The sequence below is a fragment of the Rattus norvegicus genome, chromosome 13 (assembly GCF_036323735.1).
Source record: "Rattus norvegicus strain BN/NHsdMcwi chromosome 13, GRCr8, whole genome shotgun sequence".
In the NCBI taxonomy this organism is placed as follows: Eukaryota; Metazoa; Chordata; class Mammalia; order Rodentia; family Muridae; genus Rattus; species Rattus norvegicus.
In genome coordinates, this window is record NC_086031.1 from 105698173 (window position 1) to 105715557 (window position 17385).

Here is a 17385-nt window from a genome sequence, read left to right on the forward strand (position 1 = left end):
CTCACATGACTCCATTCTTGGACTGTGTTTGGTTTTTAAAGTGTGTGTTTTGGAAGTTGAACTCAGGTCCTCAAGCTACACGGTTACCAATTGAGCTATCTCACCATTGGCATAGTGTTTACTTATTGTTTCTGTTTCTGTGTGTGTACACCATATGCATGTAAGCACCATATGCATGTAAGTGCCTGTGAGGCAGGAAGAGGGCAGCAGGTGCCCTAGAGCTGGACGTACAGGCAGTTATGACCTTGTAGATTCTTCTGTGAGAGCAGTCAGTGCTCTGAACCACTGAGCCATCTCTCCAGCCCTATGGTTTATCTTGCTTGCTGAAACAGTCTCACTGTGCTCTGGCTGTCCTGAAACTCACTGTGTAGACCAGGCTGTCAGAAACTCTTCTGCCTCTGCCTCCCAGATGCTGAGATTAAAGGTGTCAGTCACTATACCCAGCCCAGCCCCATAAATTTTGAAATAGAATGTCAATCATGGTATTATTATCATGGCTTATTTGTAGTAAAGAAATGTCACCCCCAGACTGGACTGCTTCAGAAACGTATACAGTATCTGATTATACCTAACTCAAGTCCTCTCATTTCCCCCAGGCCCTCAGTGTGACTCTGTCTGTGTTTATGCCCTCTTTTAGTCTTTCAGTGACTTGAGTGTGAGCAACCTCCCCTAACTCCTCAGCCAGGGGTTGACTCTTGAGCCCCTCTCCTGCCACGTTAGAATACTGAGGACGTGACTTAGGTGGGTGTGTGCAGGTGTCATTGGCTGCCTGAACTTACTTCACACCACTTCCTATCCTTTGCCTCTTACATTCTCCTTGCCCTCTTCCTCCTTCCTCAAGCCTTGTGAGGTTTGATATAAAATGTCCCATATAGGACTGAGCATATGATCTGTTAGAGTTTTAATTTTATAATCAGATAAGTGAATAATTAATTTTGCTTAAGCACCTGTGCAAAATTTGATAAAATTTGAAATCCCCAATTTTATTTCAACCTTAATTATATGTAGGTTCTCTTCATATATTCTTATTATACCTTCAAAATTCTAGCAGTTTTAAACTTTACTGCTCAAAATTTTAAGTGTGGCAGTAATGGAGAATAGTGTGTGTGTGTGTGTGTGTGTGTGTGTGTGTGTGTGTGTGTGTGTGTGTGTGTTTGCAGAGGCCAAAGTAAGTGTCGGCCTACCTTGAGTTGGGAGTTCAGGTTATTATAAGCTGTTGTATGTGGTACTGGGACCCATACTCAGTGCTTTTGGAAGAGCAGCAAACACTTGACTACTGGACCATCCCCATTCCCAGCTTTTGTTGCTCCTGGTTTGTTGTTGTTGCTGTTGTTGTTACTGAGTGTGAGGTAATCATACACAGAGAACTTGTATTGTGTAGGACTGGGCTGTGAACAGTTATCTTCTGACTAACACTGTCAGGGTGACTGTACATCCAGTGGATCCAAAGCAGTTTTCTACGTTCAGTTTCTCAATTTGTATAAATAGATAATTTAGTGATTAAATTTATGTATGAGGATCATCTTTAGTCCATTTCTTCTTACTGTTATCAGAAACTGATTTTACTTTAGCTGTGGAATTTCTGATCCATCCGGGAAATGATGGCGCATATCACAGAAACTGCTTGTTCATTTTTTGGACCTGGGTAGGGTAGGTCCTGGGAACTAAACCTGGGTCTTCTGCAGTAGGAGCTGGAGTTGTCAACCACTGAGCTATTCTTCCAGAGCACAGTTGTCTGTTGCTAAATACTCAGCCTTTCTGTTTGAATTTGAGTCAATTGTCTCAAAATAGTAGTTGAAATGCCATTGACACCTTAATTCTTTTTCACAAAGAGTTTTGTTGAGTAAGACAGAAAGTTAGTGTCTTTACAAGGAAGACAGTAAATTAGTGTCTGCACAGCCAAGGAATTGTTTTTCCTACTTGGAGTTTGTAATTCTCTAGACTGAGTCAGGAATTCCATCTTTTCAGTATCTCGTCATCTTGTGTAACCACAGGCTGAGGAAACAAGTCTTTCTCTTTCAAAGCAATGATTTTCCCTTAAGTGTAACAAAAATACTTTGCAGATACATTTTCTTAATTCTTTTTATAAGAAGGTATTGTTGCACAAACAAAAGTTTGAGAAAACATTTCACAGTTTTACCACAAAGCAAGACAAGGTATGCCCGTGCTGTGAGAATTTCTCCCTGGTGGGACCAGGCAACACCTGCCCATCCTGGAAGTTTCCAGGACAGCTGACAGCTGAAGTATTGTAAGTATCGTCTGGGTGAGTGAGGGCTTGTTGACAGGAGTTTGTGGCACCTTTGGGGCCACACTGAAAGCCTTCATCCAGCGTGTATAATGGTTTCCCCATACCTGCAGATGGGGTCCCCTTCCCCTGATCTCCCCACATGTACTGTAGCCCCTCCCAAGGCCACGTGCAGCTAGGACAGACTGATGGGAGTATATAGCATATAACTGATGGGAGTGGTGACTGGATACTCAGGCAAGCATGCCATGGCCTCCCTGTCCCTCCTTTCTATGAGGGAAGAGAGTCAGTCAACAGGTCCACTTGTGCTCTTCGGAAGCAAGCACAGCTAAATTCATGAAGATGGCAGCTCAGTGGTGCTCAGTGGTGCTGTGCCACCTGTCAGGTTCTGCTTTACACAGGGAAACTTCGTGTGATACCAAAATCTGACTGACAGGGACGGCATGCAGATTAGGATAGGCAGTCTAAGATAGTACAAGTATACTGGAGGAACTCAGCACGTGGGTCAGTCATAACATTCATGTATCACACTCATTGCCTAGGACATTCCTTAGACCAGGATGTAGCTTAGTATAGGCTTGCTCAGTGTGTGTGGGGTCCTCGACTTGATTCCCAGCATTACACATAACAAAGAAAATCTAGAAAACAGAAGAAAGCACACATTACATTAGCTGTCAAGAGATGAAGTCTTCACTCTCTGGTGTATAGAGAACTCTCATTGACTTGAAATTGGCAGGATATTTCTTAGCAGCAGCGAATGTCTTATTTAGGCTCGTATTGAACTGCAAACTGTACATTATGTCCTACACATCACTAGTGTGGCTTTGTAAGCCAAGCTATGAAACATTCTATTCCAAATGTTCATTGGTATTGGATGACCATCCTGTTAAAATCAGAAAGCTGTGTGTTAGAACAGCGTCTTTGAGGCCGTTTGGAGTAAGAAGAGTTGGTCTACACTTCTTTCCTGCTGGTCTGGTCACTGTTCATTGTCAGAGCTTGTGTTAGCTGCATCCTCAAGCATGGGTGGAATAGGGGCCTTGGTTCTTGCTAAGGCTCAGGCTGAAGCAGTACTGGTCAGCATCTCTCCCTCAGAGCAGGGCTAGAACAGGGCTTCCACAGCCCACAAAGTCTTGGTTGTAATTGAGTATTGATGCTGCTGTAATTGTGTTCTTTTCACTTATAAAACTTAATCACAGCCTGGCAGTGGTGGCACACACCTTTAATTTCATTACTTGGGAAACAGAGGCAGGTGGAACTCTCTGAGTTTGAAGCCAGGCTGGTCTATAGAGTTAGTTCCAGGACAGTGAGGGTTATACAAAGAAATCCTGTCTCAAAACAAAACAAAACAAGAACCAAAACCAAAAAACCTCAAAGCTACCTTAATCACATTCAATTCTTTGATTTTTTTCAATGTTTTTTGCCAATGTTTTAATTTTCTCTTTCCGAAGGGATTTTGCTGTGGGGATCTGTAACAAAATCAGCGAAATGATTCAAGGTATGTACATTTTATTTGGTGCTGTGAAGACACTTACTAGTTTTGTTAATAATGTTTGCTCCTGTTTATTAGGTATATACGGTGTGCTAGTCATTATTTAAAACAATACTGAGTATCTTCTGTGTGCCAAAAATGCCTGGTACTTAGGGTCCAGATATAAAGCAAGACCAGAACTGTCCTGTAACCTAAAGTCTAGTCTAGTGAGCCTTAGACAGATACTGACAGGATGCTTCAAGTGCTGCAGAGAGACTGGCAGGGAGAGTGCCAAGCATGGGTGACATGCGAGAGGGCAGGAGGACTTGTCCTTTACCCAAGTTGATGACAGAGCCCTAATGACATAACATGAAGGAAGGAAAGGACGTGGCCTGCAGAGAGGGGAGCAGTGCGCGTAGGAGCTTTGCAGGTCTGTCGATAACATCCACCCAGGGCTTTCCCCTGCAACTAAGATCAGGCCCCCATCAAGTATCACCACCCACGTTACCTCATAGCATCTGTGAAAGGCGGTTACCTTCATAGCATTAGCCGTGTGCAGTTCTCAGGACACTGCTCCCTCTGCCTCCTGAGAAGTGGCATTGCTGTGCTATGCAGCTCGATTGTTAGATCTTTGCACACAAATGAGATGTAGCGAGATGATGGACTCGAGGTTTGGTCTTGAGACTACAGCTTTTAAGCCCTGTGCTGTCTTGCCTCTCTAGACTATGGATTTCCTTAGGGTATTTTCACTCAGAGAACAAAAGACAAATGCAGTTTTAGCCTGCTTCCTTTTACTCCTTTGTCTCCCTCCCTTCACCCCTCTCTCCATCTATCTTCCTTCCTTCCTTCCTTCCTTCCTTCCTTCCTTCCTTCCTTCCTTCCTTCCTTCCTTCCTTTCACTTCTACCAAAAATGGTATTCCTGTGAGGCTAGCTTTGTGACATTATAAACAACATCACTCATTCAGTGGGCAGGCATTTGTGTTATTGGTTTTTAATTTACTTTGTGTGTAAGCCTGTTTTGCCTGCGTGTATGTCTATGCACTGTGTGCATGTCTGGTGCCTAGGAATGCCAGGGAGAGCTCCTGTGGATCTGGAATTAGAGAAGGTTGTGAGCCAGGATGTGGGTAGTGGGCAGCAAACCCAGGTCATCTAGAAGTGCAACTATTTCTCTTAACAGTTGAGCTATCTTTCCAACCCCCTGAGCAGATATCTATTAAATGCCTGCTGTATTACTTATAATCATTCATTTTTCCTTCAGATAATTCAAGGAACGTTTATAAAGGAACCATTTATAAAAGGATAGGTAGCACATGCTACAGGCTAATGTATCCCAACCTCCCAATAGCTTTTATAGCCCTCTGGGGCCCAGGAGCAGGAAGTCAGAAGCAGAACCATCTTACTGGTTCCTACTGTGCCTTTGAAAAGCAGTAAGCTAGACATGGTGCTACATGCCTTTGGTCCCAGTGCTTGGGAGGCAGAGGCTGGCAGAGCTTTGTGATTTCAAGACCAACCAGGTCTCTGTATAGCAAGGTCCAGGCCAGTCAGGGCTACATAGAGAGACCATGTCTCCAATACTAACCGAGCATTAGTATACTTTCTGATAAACCTACTGAGTTTGTTGGTTAGTTCTACTGTAATTATCTTTAATATCACAGCCACTGTGGTGTATAATACAAATTGTAAGTGAAACTTTGCCAATTAAGTTACATGTTTCTTATTTTTAATTAAAAACAATCTCAACTATCATTAAGTATTGATCAGGCACCTGACACAACTTGTTATTCAGGCTTAGCTACACCAGTGGACCTGAAGCTGAAACTGATCCCCATCCTGCAGCACATGCACCATGATGCCATCTTGGCCTCCAGTGCCCGCCAGCTCCTGCAGCAGCTGGTCACCTCATACCCCTCCACCAAAATGGTCATCGTGTCTCTACACACTTTCACTCTGCTCGCAGCCTCCTCTTTGGTTGACACACCCAAGCAGGTAATTTCCATGTTCTTTAACTGCTTATTCTTTTTTTTAACTTGAGTATTTCTTATATACATTTCGAGTGTTATTCCCTTTCCCGGTTTCCGGGCAAACATCCCCCTCCCCCCTCCCCTTCCTTATGGGTGTTCCCCTCCCAACCCTCCCCCCATTGCCGCCCTCCCCCCATAGACTAGTTCACTGGGGGTTCAGTCTTAGCAGGACCCAGGGCTTCCCCTTCCACTGGTGCTCTTACTAGGATATCCATTGCTACCTATGGGGTCAGAGTCCAGGGTCAGTCCATGTATAGTCTTTAGGTAGTGGCTTAGTCCCTGGAAGCTCTGGTTGCTTGGCATTGTTGTACTTTTGGGGTCTCGAGCCCCTTCAAGCTCTTCTAGTTCTTTCTCTGATTCCTTCAACAGGGGACCTATTCTCATTTCAGTGGTTTGCTGCTGGCATTCGCCTCTGTATTTGCTGTATTCTGGCTGTGTCTCTCAGGAGAGATCTACATCCGGCTCCTGTCGGTCTGCACTTCTTTGCTTCATCCATCTTGTCTAATTGGGTGGCTGTATATGTATGGGCCACATGTGGGGCAGGCTCTGAATGGGTGTTCCTTCAGTCTCTGTTTTAATCTTTGCCTCTCCCTTCCCTGCCAAGGGTATTCTTTTTCCTCATTTAAAGAAGGAGTGAAGCATTCACATTTTGATCATCCGTCTTGAGTTTCGTTTGTTCTAGGGATCTAGGGTAATTCAAGCATTTGGGCTAATAGCCACTTATCAATGAGTGCATACCATGTATGTCTTTCTGTGATTGGGTTAGCTTACTCAGGATGATATTTTCCAGTTCCAACCATTTGCCTACGAATTTCATAAACTCGTTGTTTTTGATAGCTGAGTAATATTCCATTGTGTAGATGTACCACATTTTCTGTATCCATTCCTCTGTTGAAGGGCATCTGGGTTCTTTCCAGCTTCTGGCTATTATAAATAAGGCTGCGATGAACATAGTGGAGCACGTGTCTCTTTTATATGTTGAGGCATCTTTTGGGTATATGCCCAAGAGAGGTATAGCTGGATCCTCAGGCAGTTCAATGTCCAATTTTCTGAGGAACCTCCAGACTGATTTCCAGAATGGTTTTACCAGTCTGCAATCCCACCAACAATGGAGGAGTGTTCCTCTTTCTCCACATCCTCGCCAGCATCTGCTGTCACCTGAGTTTTTGATCTTAGCCATTCTCACTGGTGTGAGGTGAAATCTCAGGGTTGTTTTGATTTGCATTTCCCTTATGACTAAAGATGTTGAACATTTCTTTAGGTGTTTCTCAGCCATTCGGCATTCCTCAGCTGTGAATTCTTTGTTTAGCTCTGAACCCCATTTTTTAATAGGGTTATTTGTTTCCCTGCGGTCTAACTTCTTGAGTTCTTTGTATATTTTGGATATAAGGCCTCTATCTGTTGTAGGATTGGTAAAGATCTTTTCCAACTGCTTATTCTTTATGAATGTCCATATGTAGTTTGTGATAAAAATAAGGAACAACCCTAAGTTTTAATAATGTTAAGGTCTCTTTGATAAATGTCAGTTGGCTTTTTTTCTTCTTCTTTTTTGTATATAAGTACACTGTCACTGTATTCAGACACACCAGAAGAGGGCATCAGATCCCATTACAGATGGTTGTGAGCCACCATGTGGTTGCTGGGAATTGAACTCAGGACCTCTGGAAGAGCAGTGGGTGCTCTTAACTGATGACCATCTCTCCAGCCCAGTTGGCTTTTTCATTTACACTCCTCCCCCCACCCCCGCACCCATACATGCGCACGCACATGCGCGCACGCGCGTGCACACACACACACACACACACACACACACACACACACACACACACACCTGTTAGCCCTGGAGGACAAAGGCATTAGGAAATAATGTGGAAGGACATGTTGTTTGTAGGAAAGAAAGGATGGTGTATCTTAAATGCCAGGTCCTCTGCTGGAGCCTGACAAGTTACAGGTACTGTTTGTGTATAAGGAGAAAGAGTCCCCCTAAGTAGCATAGCTCTGACCCCTGTGGGCCGTTTCAGGACTGGTACCATTCATAGAATGACTCTGCTGTCTGTCTCTGTAGATTCAACTTCTGCTGCAGTATTTGAAGAGCGACCCCAGGAAAGCTGTGAAGAGACTTGCTGTTCAGGATCTGAAGCTGCTCGCTAGTAAGACACCACACACGTGGAGTAAAGAGAACATTCAGGTATATACACTAAAGGAAAGGAGATGCTAAGTTACCTAAGCCAGGGTGACATGGGTCAGAGGAAATTTCTGCCTTAATATTTCACAGTGAGGCTTAAGTTTCAACAACTGAAAGCCCCAGAGATGAACTTAAGCCAGAGCGACATCCCTGTAATGCTTGTCTTGCTGTGTATGGTTTAGTTCCTCTGTTATCTGTTATCTGAATGTGTTCCCATGAGTGCCAATGACGTTCAAGGCCAGGAGGCACCAGATCCTTGTAGATCTGGACTTAAAGGAAGTTGTGAGCCACATTGTGTAGAACCAAACACAGGTCCTCTGCAAGTGACCCTCAACCACTGATCCATCTCTGTAGCCTCTGCATCCTCCCACCCCATAATAGATGTTTTTTCAAAAGAAAAAATAAAGGTAGCTCTAAGACAGTGGTTCTCAGCCTGTGGATCATGACCCTTTGGAGGTTAAACACCTTGTCATAGAGGTCGCCTAAGACTGTCAGAAAATATAGATTTATACAGTACACTTCGTAGCAGTAGCAGAATTACATTTATCAAGAACAATAAACTCTTCAACTTTTGGCTCAGAGAGATATGGAGCAATTTTCTTCAGTCATCCTGAATCTGGGTTCTTCCGACACCAGTTGCCTCCACCGTGCTACCCAAGTTTGACCCCAATGAGATCAAAGTCGTGTACTTGAGATGCACCAGAGGTGAGGTCAGAGCCACATCTGCCTTGACCCCTAAGATTGGTTCTCTGAGTCTGTCTCCAAAAAAAGTTGGTGATGACGTTGTCAAGGCTACTGGTGACTGGCAAGGTCTCAGGATTACAGTGAAACTGTCCATCCAGAACAAACAGGCCCACTCTTGAGTGTACCCTCTGCCTCTGTTCCAATCATCAAAGCACTCAAGGAGCCACCAAGAGACAGAAAGAAGCAGAAAAACATTAAACACAGTGGAAACATCACTTTGGATGAGATTGTCAGCATTGCCCAGCAGATGAAACACTGGTCTTTTTGGCCAGAGAACTTTCTGGAACTATGAATGAGAACTTGGGTACTCACAAGTCTGTGGGGTATAATTTGGATGCCCGCCACCCTCATGGCATCATAGATTACATTGACAGTGGTGCAGTGGAGTGCCCACCTAGTTAGGAAGCAAGAAGAAAATATTTTAATAAAAGACTATCTGATTTAAAAAAACAATGAAAATAATTTTATGGTTGGAGGTTACCATAACATGAGGAAATATATTAAAGGGTCACAGTGTTAGGAAGGTTGAGAACCACTGGTCTGAAATTTTTTTGCCATTTGAATTCATAATCTGGAGTCTCGTTTCCTGAAGGGAAGAGGACTTGGGAGATTCTGGAGACAATGTGGCCAGCGTGACATGAACACAATAGCCTTGGTTCCTTGCATAAGAACCGCACAAATAATAGGATGTGAAAGTGGGAAAGGGACAGGTTAGAGAAGGGGTCAGAAGGACTAGGTGGGCATATGAGGGGGTAGTGGGTGCATATGCTTGTACTGTTCTGTGTACACGAGAGGGTAATGTGTGAGTGAGTTCATACTGTACTGTGTACACGAGAGGGCAATGTGTGAGTGAGTTCATACTGTACTGTGTACACGAGAGGGCAATGTGTGAGTGAGTTCATACTGTACTGTGTACACGAGAGGGTAATGTGTGAGTGTGTTCATACTGTTCTGTGTACATGAGAGGGTAATGTGTGAGTGTGTTCATACTGTTCTATGTACACGAGAGGGTAATGTGTGAGTGTGTTCATACTGTACTGTGTACACGAGAGGGTACTGTGTGAGTGTGTTCATACTGTTCTGTGTACATGAGAGGGCAATGTGTGAGTGAGTTCATACTGTACTGTGTACACGAGAGGGTAATGTGTGAGTGAGTTCGTACTGTTCTGTGTACACGAGAGGGCAATGTGTGAGTGAGTTCGTACTGTTCTGTGTACACGAGAGGGTAATGTGTGAGTGAGTTCATACTGTACTGTGTACACGAGAGGGCAATGTGTGAGTGAGTTCATACTGTTCTGTGTACACGAGAGGGTAATGTGTGAGTGAGTTCATACTGTACTGTGTACACGAGAGGGTAATGTGTGAGTGAGTTCATACTGTACTGTGTACACGAGAGGATAATGTTTGAGTGTGTTCATACTGTTCTGTGTACACGAGAGGGTAATTGTGAGTGAGTTCATACTGTACTGTGTACACGAGAGGGTAATGTGTGAGTGAGTTCATACTGTTCTATGTACACAAGAGGGCAATGTGTGAGTGAGTTCATACTGTACTGTGTACACGAGAGGATAATGTGTGAGTGAGTTCATACTGTACTGTGTACACGAGAGGACAATGTGTGAGTGTGTTCATACTGTTCTGTGTACACAAGAGGGTAACGGCTACATATGTTAATAGTGTATATACATATGAAATTATCAAACATTAAAAGAAAAGAATAAACCCAAGGAGAATGTCCAGACGTGGTGTACGCCTACAATACCAGGTAAGGGGCAGGTGGATTAGCGTTGGCTACGCAGTCTGCATCGAGGCTGGGCTACATCCAGAGACACTGTCTGGGAGAAAAGGAATCTACTTGGAGAAATTAAGAACATCTATGTCTAGAGACCAGAGGGCAGATGTAGCTGATGTTACAATTGTGGAGTCACATTGGTGAGTGTGCCCAGGTATGTGAAGCTCAGGATTGGATAAGTGCTGGGGAGAGAACATGGCAGGGTGAGTGGTGAAGTGAGAGGCACCCGCTGAAGAGCCTGATGGGAGCTCCTCGTGGTCACTTGAGTGGTGAGAGACTGTAAGCTGATGTCCCTAGCCTTCTGTCTGCTGTGACCTGTTGGTGGATAAATGCATACAATCATGTGAAGCTTCTCAGCTTCAGAGTTCTGTTCCAGCCGAGTAGTCATTGAAATGTATGGACCTTGGGTCTGACGACGATCAGTCCTGAGATGCTGCTGCTTCTGGCCTGTTGGCTGAGAGTGCAAGTGTAGTCGGCTGCATTACGCCAGAGGGTGGAGCCAGTTTTGCCTTATCAGTGTGATATGGTTCTGCTGCTTGCTGTCACTGGGAAAAGGCACCCTGCTGCAGATTGATGGAACTGTCCGGGAAAGGAGGCAGATTACAAGGGCAGAAATCTGGAGTGGATGACACTGGAAGGGCTTCTGTGTACAAGGGGTTGGTTCTGCCTGCTTCACACAGGAGCAGGAAGGGGACAGGTACTATCCTGACATAGGTGCTGAGTTGGCAAGTGGTGCCAACTGAAAAAACACCGTGTGATTTTACTCAGTTATTTTCACATTTATTTCTCTGGGTGAATGGGGTTGTGTGTGTACATGGAGGTCAGAGGACAGTAAGTGACTCTCCTTCCACCATGAGGCTGCCAGGGATTGATGGCGAGTGTCTTTAACCATTGGGCATCTCCATAGCTCTGTTTATTTTACTTAGGAAAGAGTAGTGACTGTGTGGATGAGAAGGAGAGAGAAGGGGTTTGCAGAAGCAGGAACACTCAGGGTACACTCAGAGGCAGAGGGTTGCTGGGAGTTGACAGATGTGAGATCAACAGTATGTGATGTATAGCAAATGTGTTTTTTCTGCAAAGCTACACGATGGGTCTTTGCTTTTCCTGGATTTCAGTAGATTTTAGAGTTGGAGCTATGACACCATAATAAAGTGAACTGGGTGCTTTCTCTTTTCCTGGTCTGTAGCCCTGAGAAACAGTCACAGAAGTTTTCTCTTTCCTGAGGGCACAGCTGGTGTGCTATACTGAGTCTGAGATTTTCTCCAGGAAGTGTGGTGAGAACACTTCCCATCACTGACTGTCACAGTGGCTTTTTCTGCCTCTTTGTGAGTCAGTTGGATGTCCTTGACATGAGAGTCCTCTCTCTTCAAGCTCATGATGCTTCAGTTCGTAGTACATTTGCTGTGATCTTAGCATTGCAGGTCTCTGCGCGTCTGCCAGTGCCTCCTTTCCCTCTGGCCGGTTTGTGTTGACGGTGCTGGGGCTGGATTCAGTGTTCAGTACGCACCCCCAGTGCCCTGGCCTGTGCTCCTTGAAGTCTGTACTTACTGGAGCTTGGGTTTTTTCCATTTTGTTTTGATTTGTTTTTGTGCTTTTCAAGTGTTTTATTTTCTTTCTTGCTTAATAATGAAAACACTTAAAGCTATTAATTTCCTATTTCACAGGTTGGCTATATCCCATAAGTTACGATGTATAATGTCATCCGTGTTGCTAATTTGGAATGCAGTTTTAACAGACTTATTGTGGTCTAATTTATTTATAGAAGCTTTCTGGCTTTTTACACACTGGTTTCTCTAACCACTGCCACACACTGAAATACAGGACCTTTTCTTCACCCTAGAGCTTCCTCAGATGTGTCTGTAAGCAGTCCGTCTCCAACTGCTGACAATGTCCACTATGACTCCTGCCTCTAATTGTGTTGTGTGGGGCTGAAAAGACGATCACACTGTGAACCTGAGACTGTTATTTACTGGAAAAAGCTGTTTAGTTGTGGTGAGGCCCCGCCTCAGGACACACCTTTAATCCCTCTGGCCAGAGACCCCGACCCCCTGTGTGCTCGCCCTGACTGTCTCCCTCCCCACCAACGGCCGCCTGCTCCGTCTTCCTGGTCCTGGGCCCAGTTTGCAGCAAGTGCTGCTCTGGATGCAGTTGTTTAAGTGGGTTTTTCTTTTGATTGAAAATAGATCCATAAGGATAATAATTTCTCAGAGTTCACGCTGGACAGTGAGTCACCACACAGTTCTTTGTTCTCTTCCCTGGGTTTCCTGTGCAGAAGTGACAACTCTAAATGCAGCAATGTCTCCATCCACATGCAAGGAGTCGTGAGCCTGCCTTTCTGTAAAAGTGAGAATCTTGTATGTGCATCTAAAGCTTTGGTCACATCACAGTCCATCCACCTTGGAGAGCATTGAGCTAGCAGACAGCGGCGTGTTCGTCGTGGCGTACAGTGTTCCCTCTGTGTTCTAGTCTTGCTGTGAGGACTTAGAATCATGTCCAGTACCTATAATAGTTTATCACAACCACCTTGTGAACACGAGTTCCTAAAGGAGGGATTGGTGGGTCCAATAACCTTTAATCTGAAAGCTATGGGAGATTCTAATTCTGAATTTAAATGGGTTCTTATGAAGTGTGTCTATACCAATTTTTATTGGGGTTTGCTTGTTAGCAGGAACCTAGTGTGTGTGTCCTGGCTAGTTACGTGGATCTTATGTGGTGCAGTTTTGTCAGATGACGTTATATCGAGTCTTAATACTTTTTAGAGTTGTGATTTTTATTAACCATAAGAAAAGAGACAGATTTAGGGGCTGGGGATTTAGCTCAGTGGTAGAGCGCTTACCTAAGAAGCACAAGGCCCTGGGTTCGGTCCCCAGCTCCGAAAAAAAGAACCAAAAAAAAAAAAAAAAGAAAAGAGACAGATTTAATTTTATTTTATCCAGTTGGTTTTTTTTTTTTTAGTTTATTAAGTGACTCATCCAATTAAAAATGTCATTAGCATGTTTTAAAAGTCTGGTTTGCATTTGCATCTCGTCTATTTCTTGTCTGAACTTTTCTGGATTTAAAAAAAAAAAATCTGTACCAGGTGTGGTGAAATTGGCTATTTCATCTATGCCTCTAACCCCAGAACTCAGGATGCAAAGGCAGGCAGATCTCTGTGTGTTCAAGGCCACCCTGATCTACCTAGTGAGATTTAGAACAGCCGGGGGTATTCTAAAAAATATAATATTTGTTCTAAATCACATCTCTCCCCGTGTTTGGTTAATGGTTTTATTGGGATCTGATTACATTTATGATTTCCCAGATTTTTATTTTTATTTTAGTTTTTCTCTGTTTGTAAGTTTAATCCAACAAGACAGTTGTCCTGTGATAGAGGTGAACATTACCCAGAATGAGATAGAGTTCTGTGCTCTGAGCACATGCTCCTAGTTCACTGCAGTGAAGAACAAGACCTCCATCTTGTTTAGTACCTTTGACTGCAGCTCTCAGTGACCCAACGACCACACAGCCAGGGGCCAGCAAGTTTCCCATGCACTGAATTATCAAGAGGTAATACCCACACCTAGTTCCCCTTTATTGGTAGTTCACCACATTTGTTATGAGGGACCTGGATGGGGTGGGAGTCAGAACTCAGTACACTTACAATAACGCTGGTCTCTGAGTTTGAGCTTCGACACTGGGAAAATGCAGTAAGAAAGTCCTTGCTGCTACACTGTGTTTTCTCTGTGTTGCTTTGGTTTTTACCCATGCCCTTTTTTTCTGTTCTAGGATACCACATTAATTACATCTGGTTATGTCTTTAGAGGCTCTTTTAAGGACTCTGACAATGTGACCTGTTTTGGTTTTTCTCATGGAAAAAAAATACCTTAAAGTTTTGGGTTTTTCTTTTAAAGCTAATAAACATAGATAAATTGCATAGTATAGAAGTGTATATGTTTTGATGTGTTCTATTTATATCTGTCTGCATTTCAGGCACTCTGTGAGTGTGCACTGCATACTCCTTATGACAGCTTGAAGCTAGGGATGTTGTCTGTCCTCTCCACACTGTCAGGGACCATCGCCATTAAACATTACTTCAGTGTGGCTCCAGGTAAGGCAAAGAAAAGGTGAGAATTCCTTTGTCTGTGGTCCTGTCTCAGGTTGTCTTTCCTTTGTAAACCTTTAAGCTGGGCAGGTTTCACTTCGATATCCTGTCATATGCTGCTGATTCATTTGAGGATTGCTGCTTAATTGGTACCTGCAATGATAGAAGGGTGTCGTGTGCCTCTGACAGAAATGCCCTTGTAACTCCTGGGGACGAGCTTGTTTATCCTGTAGAACTAAGGCAAACTTTTTTTGTTCTTTTAATGAAAATTTTGTTTCATTTCTATTATTTCCTTTTCCTATCAGTTAATTTGAGTTAAATAACTCATTTGTTCTGTGTAGATAAGGTGCACTGTGGCTAGGTAGCCACTTGGCAGAAATTGCCTATTTCATCTACTGTCCAGAAAAGGACACACTGCAGAATAGTCGATTGATAATCTCTGCTGAGCCAGAATGATCAGCCTTCATAATTCTGCGTTTCAAAAGTCTGTCAGATGATCCCAGGCCAGAAGGCTGAAGACTTGCTCTCACGTGTTGCTAACAGGGGATTGTACAAGTAGACAATTGTCTCTTTAACCTGTCTCCATTTGGAAAGCCATGTTAGGCTTGATGTATTTTCAGATGATAGTGGGTCCTTCTCAGATTTCTGATGTGGTTGAAACTAGTTATAGTCTCTTAGCCTACCCAGGCTGTTTAACTTTAAGAAGACATATTTAATTAGATAGTTATCAGAGAATATACAAGCTAGCCAGGACATAACATAGATTTTAAGCCTTTCTTAGGATGGAATAGATAACTGAATGTTCTGTTTAACTGATAAGATGTTGGACTGGGTGGTAGGTGTATTTTACACTTTGTAAATTACAATTGATAATACTTGTGCTCAGCTTACATCTGAGAAAAACTTTTTAATTAAACAGAAAGGGTGAGGTGTAGGTTGGTGTTTATATGCAGGTCAGGACTGGCACAAGTGAGGCCAAGGCCATGATTGGACAGTAAAAAAGTCAGGCAGGGACAAAGTTTTTGTAAAGCGAGAGAAGAGAAAGTGAGAGAATCAAGATGGAGACAGAGAAGGACGACACAGACTGATCTGGGTGGTCTTGAATGGCCCTAGGTAGTTATGTGTGTTTCTTAAGGGGTGGATTTCTATAGTTAAATTTATCTTATCTAGATGGGTGGTTTATATATTTATCAATTGGTTGTGAGTTTATTGTGTGGATGTATTGTGCATTGAGAATTTAACGTATAAATCTGATTGATAAATTACAACTTACTGAATCATGATTTTAATGGCTTGCTGGGAGTTTATACTTTAACTACCAGGGGGCGGTTGCAGGAGTGTGGGCAGAGCCTGTGGTAGGGAGCCATGATAGGCCAGCCACTGCTGGACTTGTAGAGTCCTGGCTTTACTGGGTAGCTAGAACCAGAGAGTTCTCGATTAGCAGAGAGCCACCAGGAGAGATACTATCCAGAAATAAATTATGGTTAGTTCCATGTGGGCCCACTGGTCCGAGAACTGACTCTAGGAACCAGTGTGGCAGCATGCTGGAACGGCTCGAGGAACACCTAGGTCTGAGAGTGCTTGGGGGCAGTGTGGAACCACTGAGGTAAAGATCCCCGCACTGCCATTTTGCTATGGGTGCGGTGCTAGCGAGGGGTAAAGGTTACCATTTTTAAATATTGACTGCAGCAGTTCTGCTCATGACCACATGGCAGGAGATTGTTGGGTAGATTCCCTGCCATGTGTCGTGATAGGAACTAGGACACATCGCCCTCTTGATCTTCTACATCTCCCTTGTGTGAGTGTCCATATGTGGTCTGGACTGATGGTTGCCATGACTGACTGAATTGGGAGCCACAATTAAGTAGAAGTGTGGGGTAGAATGCATTGTGGGGTAGAATTGCATTGTGGGGTAGAATGCATTGTGGGATAGAATGCATTGTGTCGATAGAAGTGTGGGGTAGAACGCATTGTGGGATATAACGCATTGTGTCGACAGGACAGTGACTGAGACATTCAGTCTCTGCAAGGCACTGCCACGGAGGCTGTGTGTGTGTCACAGCTAGTCCCTGTAGCATCTGTGTGCACTGTGACCTAGAACCAGTAATGAGGCCACAGTGTCTTTAGTAGATGGGTTTGGGGGCTGTGCTCTTAGCTGTTCTTTGGTCTTTCCTTCTGTGTTTTAACCTTACTTAGTGTTGCAGTCTTTCTAATCCTGTGAGCTACTCACTATATGTTACCTATTTGTATAACGAAGTGTGCAACATTTTGAGTCTTAAAACTGACTTTTTCTGGGTTGGGGATTTAGCTCAGTGGTAGAGTGCTTGCCTAGCAAGCACAAGGCCCTGGGTTCGGTCCCCAGCTCCTAAAAAAAGAAAAAAAAAACTGACTTTTTCTTCGCCCTTGTCCATCATTCAGTTTGAACTGCGTTCTGATGATAGTTCTGGTATCTCCAGAGGTTGCCCATGGCTGCAGTTCTCTGGAGCCTTGGCCAGAACTGTCAAGTCAAAGGTCTCCCCTTTCATAGTCTAGAACAGTGGTTCTCAACCTGTGGACTACAATCTACTTATGGGTCAGATAGGAGACATTTACATCACAATTCACAGCAGTAAGTTATGAAGTAGCAATAAAATAACAGTGTGGTCAGGGGTTACCACAGCAAGGAGCATATTAAAGGTCACGGTGTCAGCAAGGTGAGAACACTGGTCTAGAGGGTGAAGGCTTTAGCTGAGCTGCTTGAGGTCTCTCCCTCCTTTGTTTAACTCTCAGGATCTGTCTTGGTTCTCAGGATGTTTGGTACTGGCAGATAAAAGCCATTGTTTCATTTATTTTCTTACTGCCAAAATAAGTC

General features: G+C 43.8%; 1 protein-coding gene and 1 pseudogene across 2 annotated transcripts in view; both read left to right on the plus strand.

The window, feature by feature from the left end:
- Ints7 (integrator complex subunit 7) overlaps positions 1-17385 on the plus strand; it is a 53402-nt gene that overhangs the window by 11965 nt on the left and 24052 nt on the right. For both annotated transcript variants that reach the window (NM_001191675.1, XM_063272191.1), the window contains exons 5-8: positions 3694-3740; positions 5501-5700; positions 7801-7923; positions 14423-14540. In NM_001191675.1, the coding sequence (NP_001178604.1) occupies positions 3694-3740; positions 5501-5700; positions 7801-7923; positions 14423-14540 (488 nt within the window). The remainder of the gene's footprint in view (positions 1-3693; positions 3741-5500; positions 5701-7800; positions 7924-14422; positions 14541-17385) is intronic.
- On the plus strand, positions 8146-13362 carry Rpl12-ps10 (ribosomal protein L12, pseudogene 10; annotated as a pseudogene).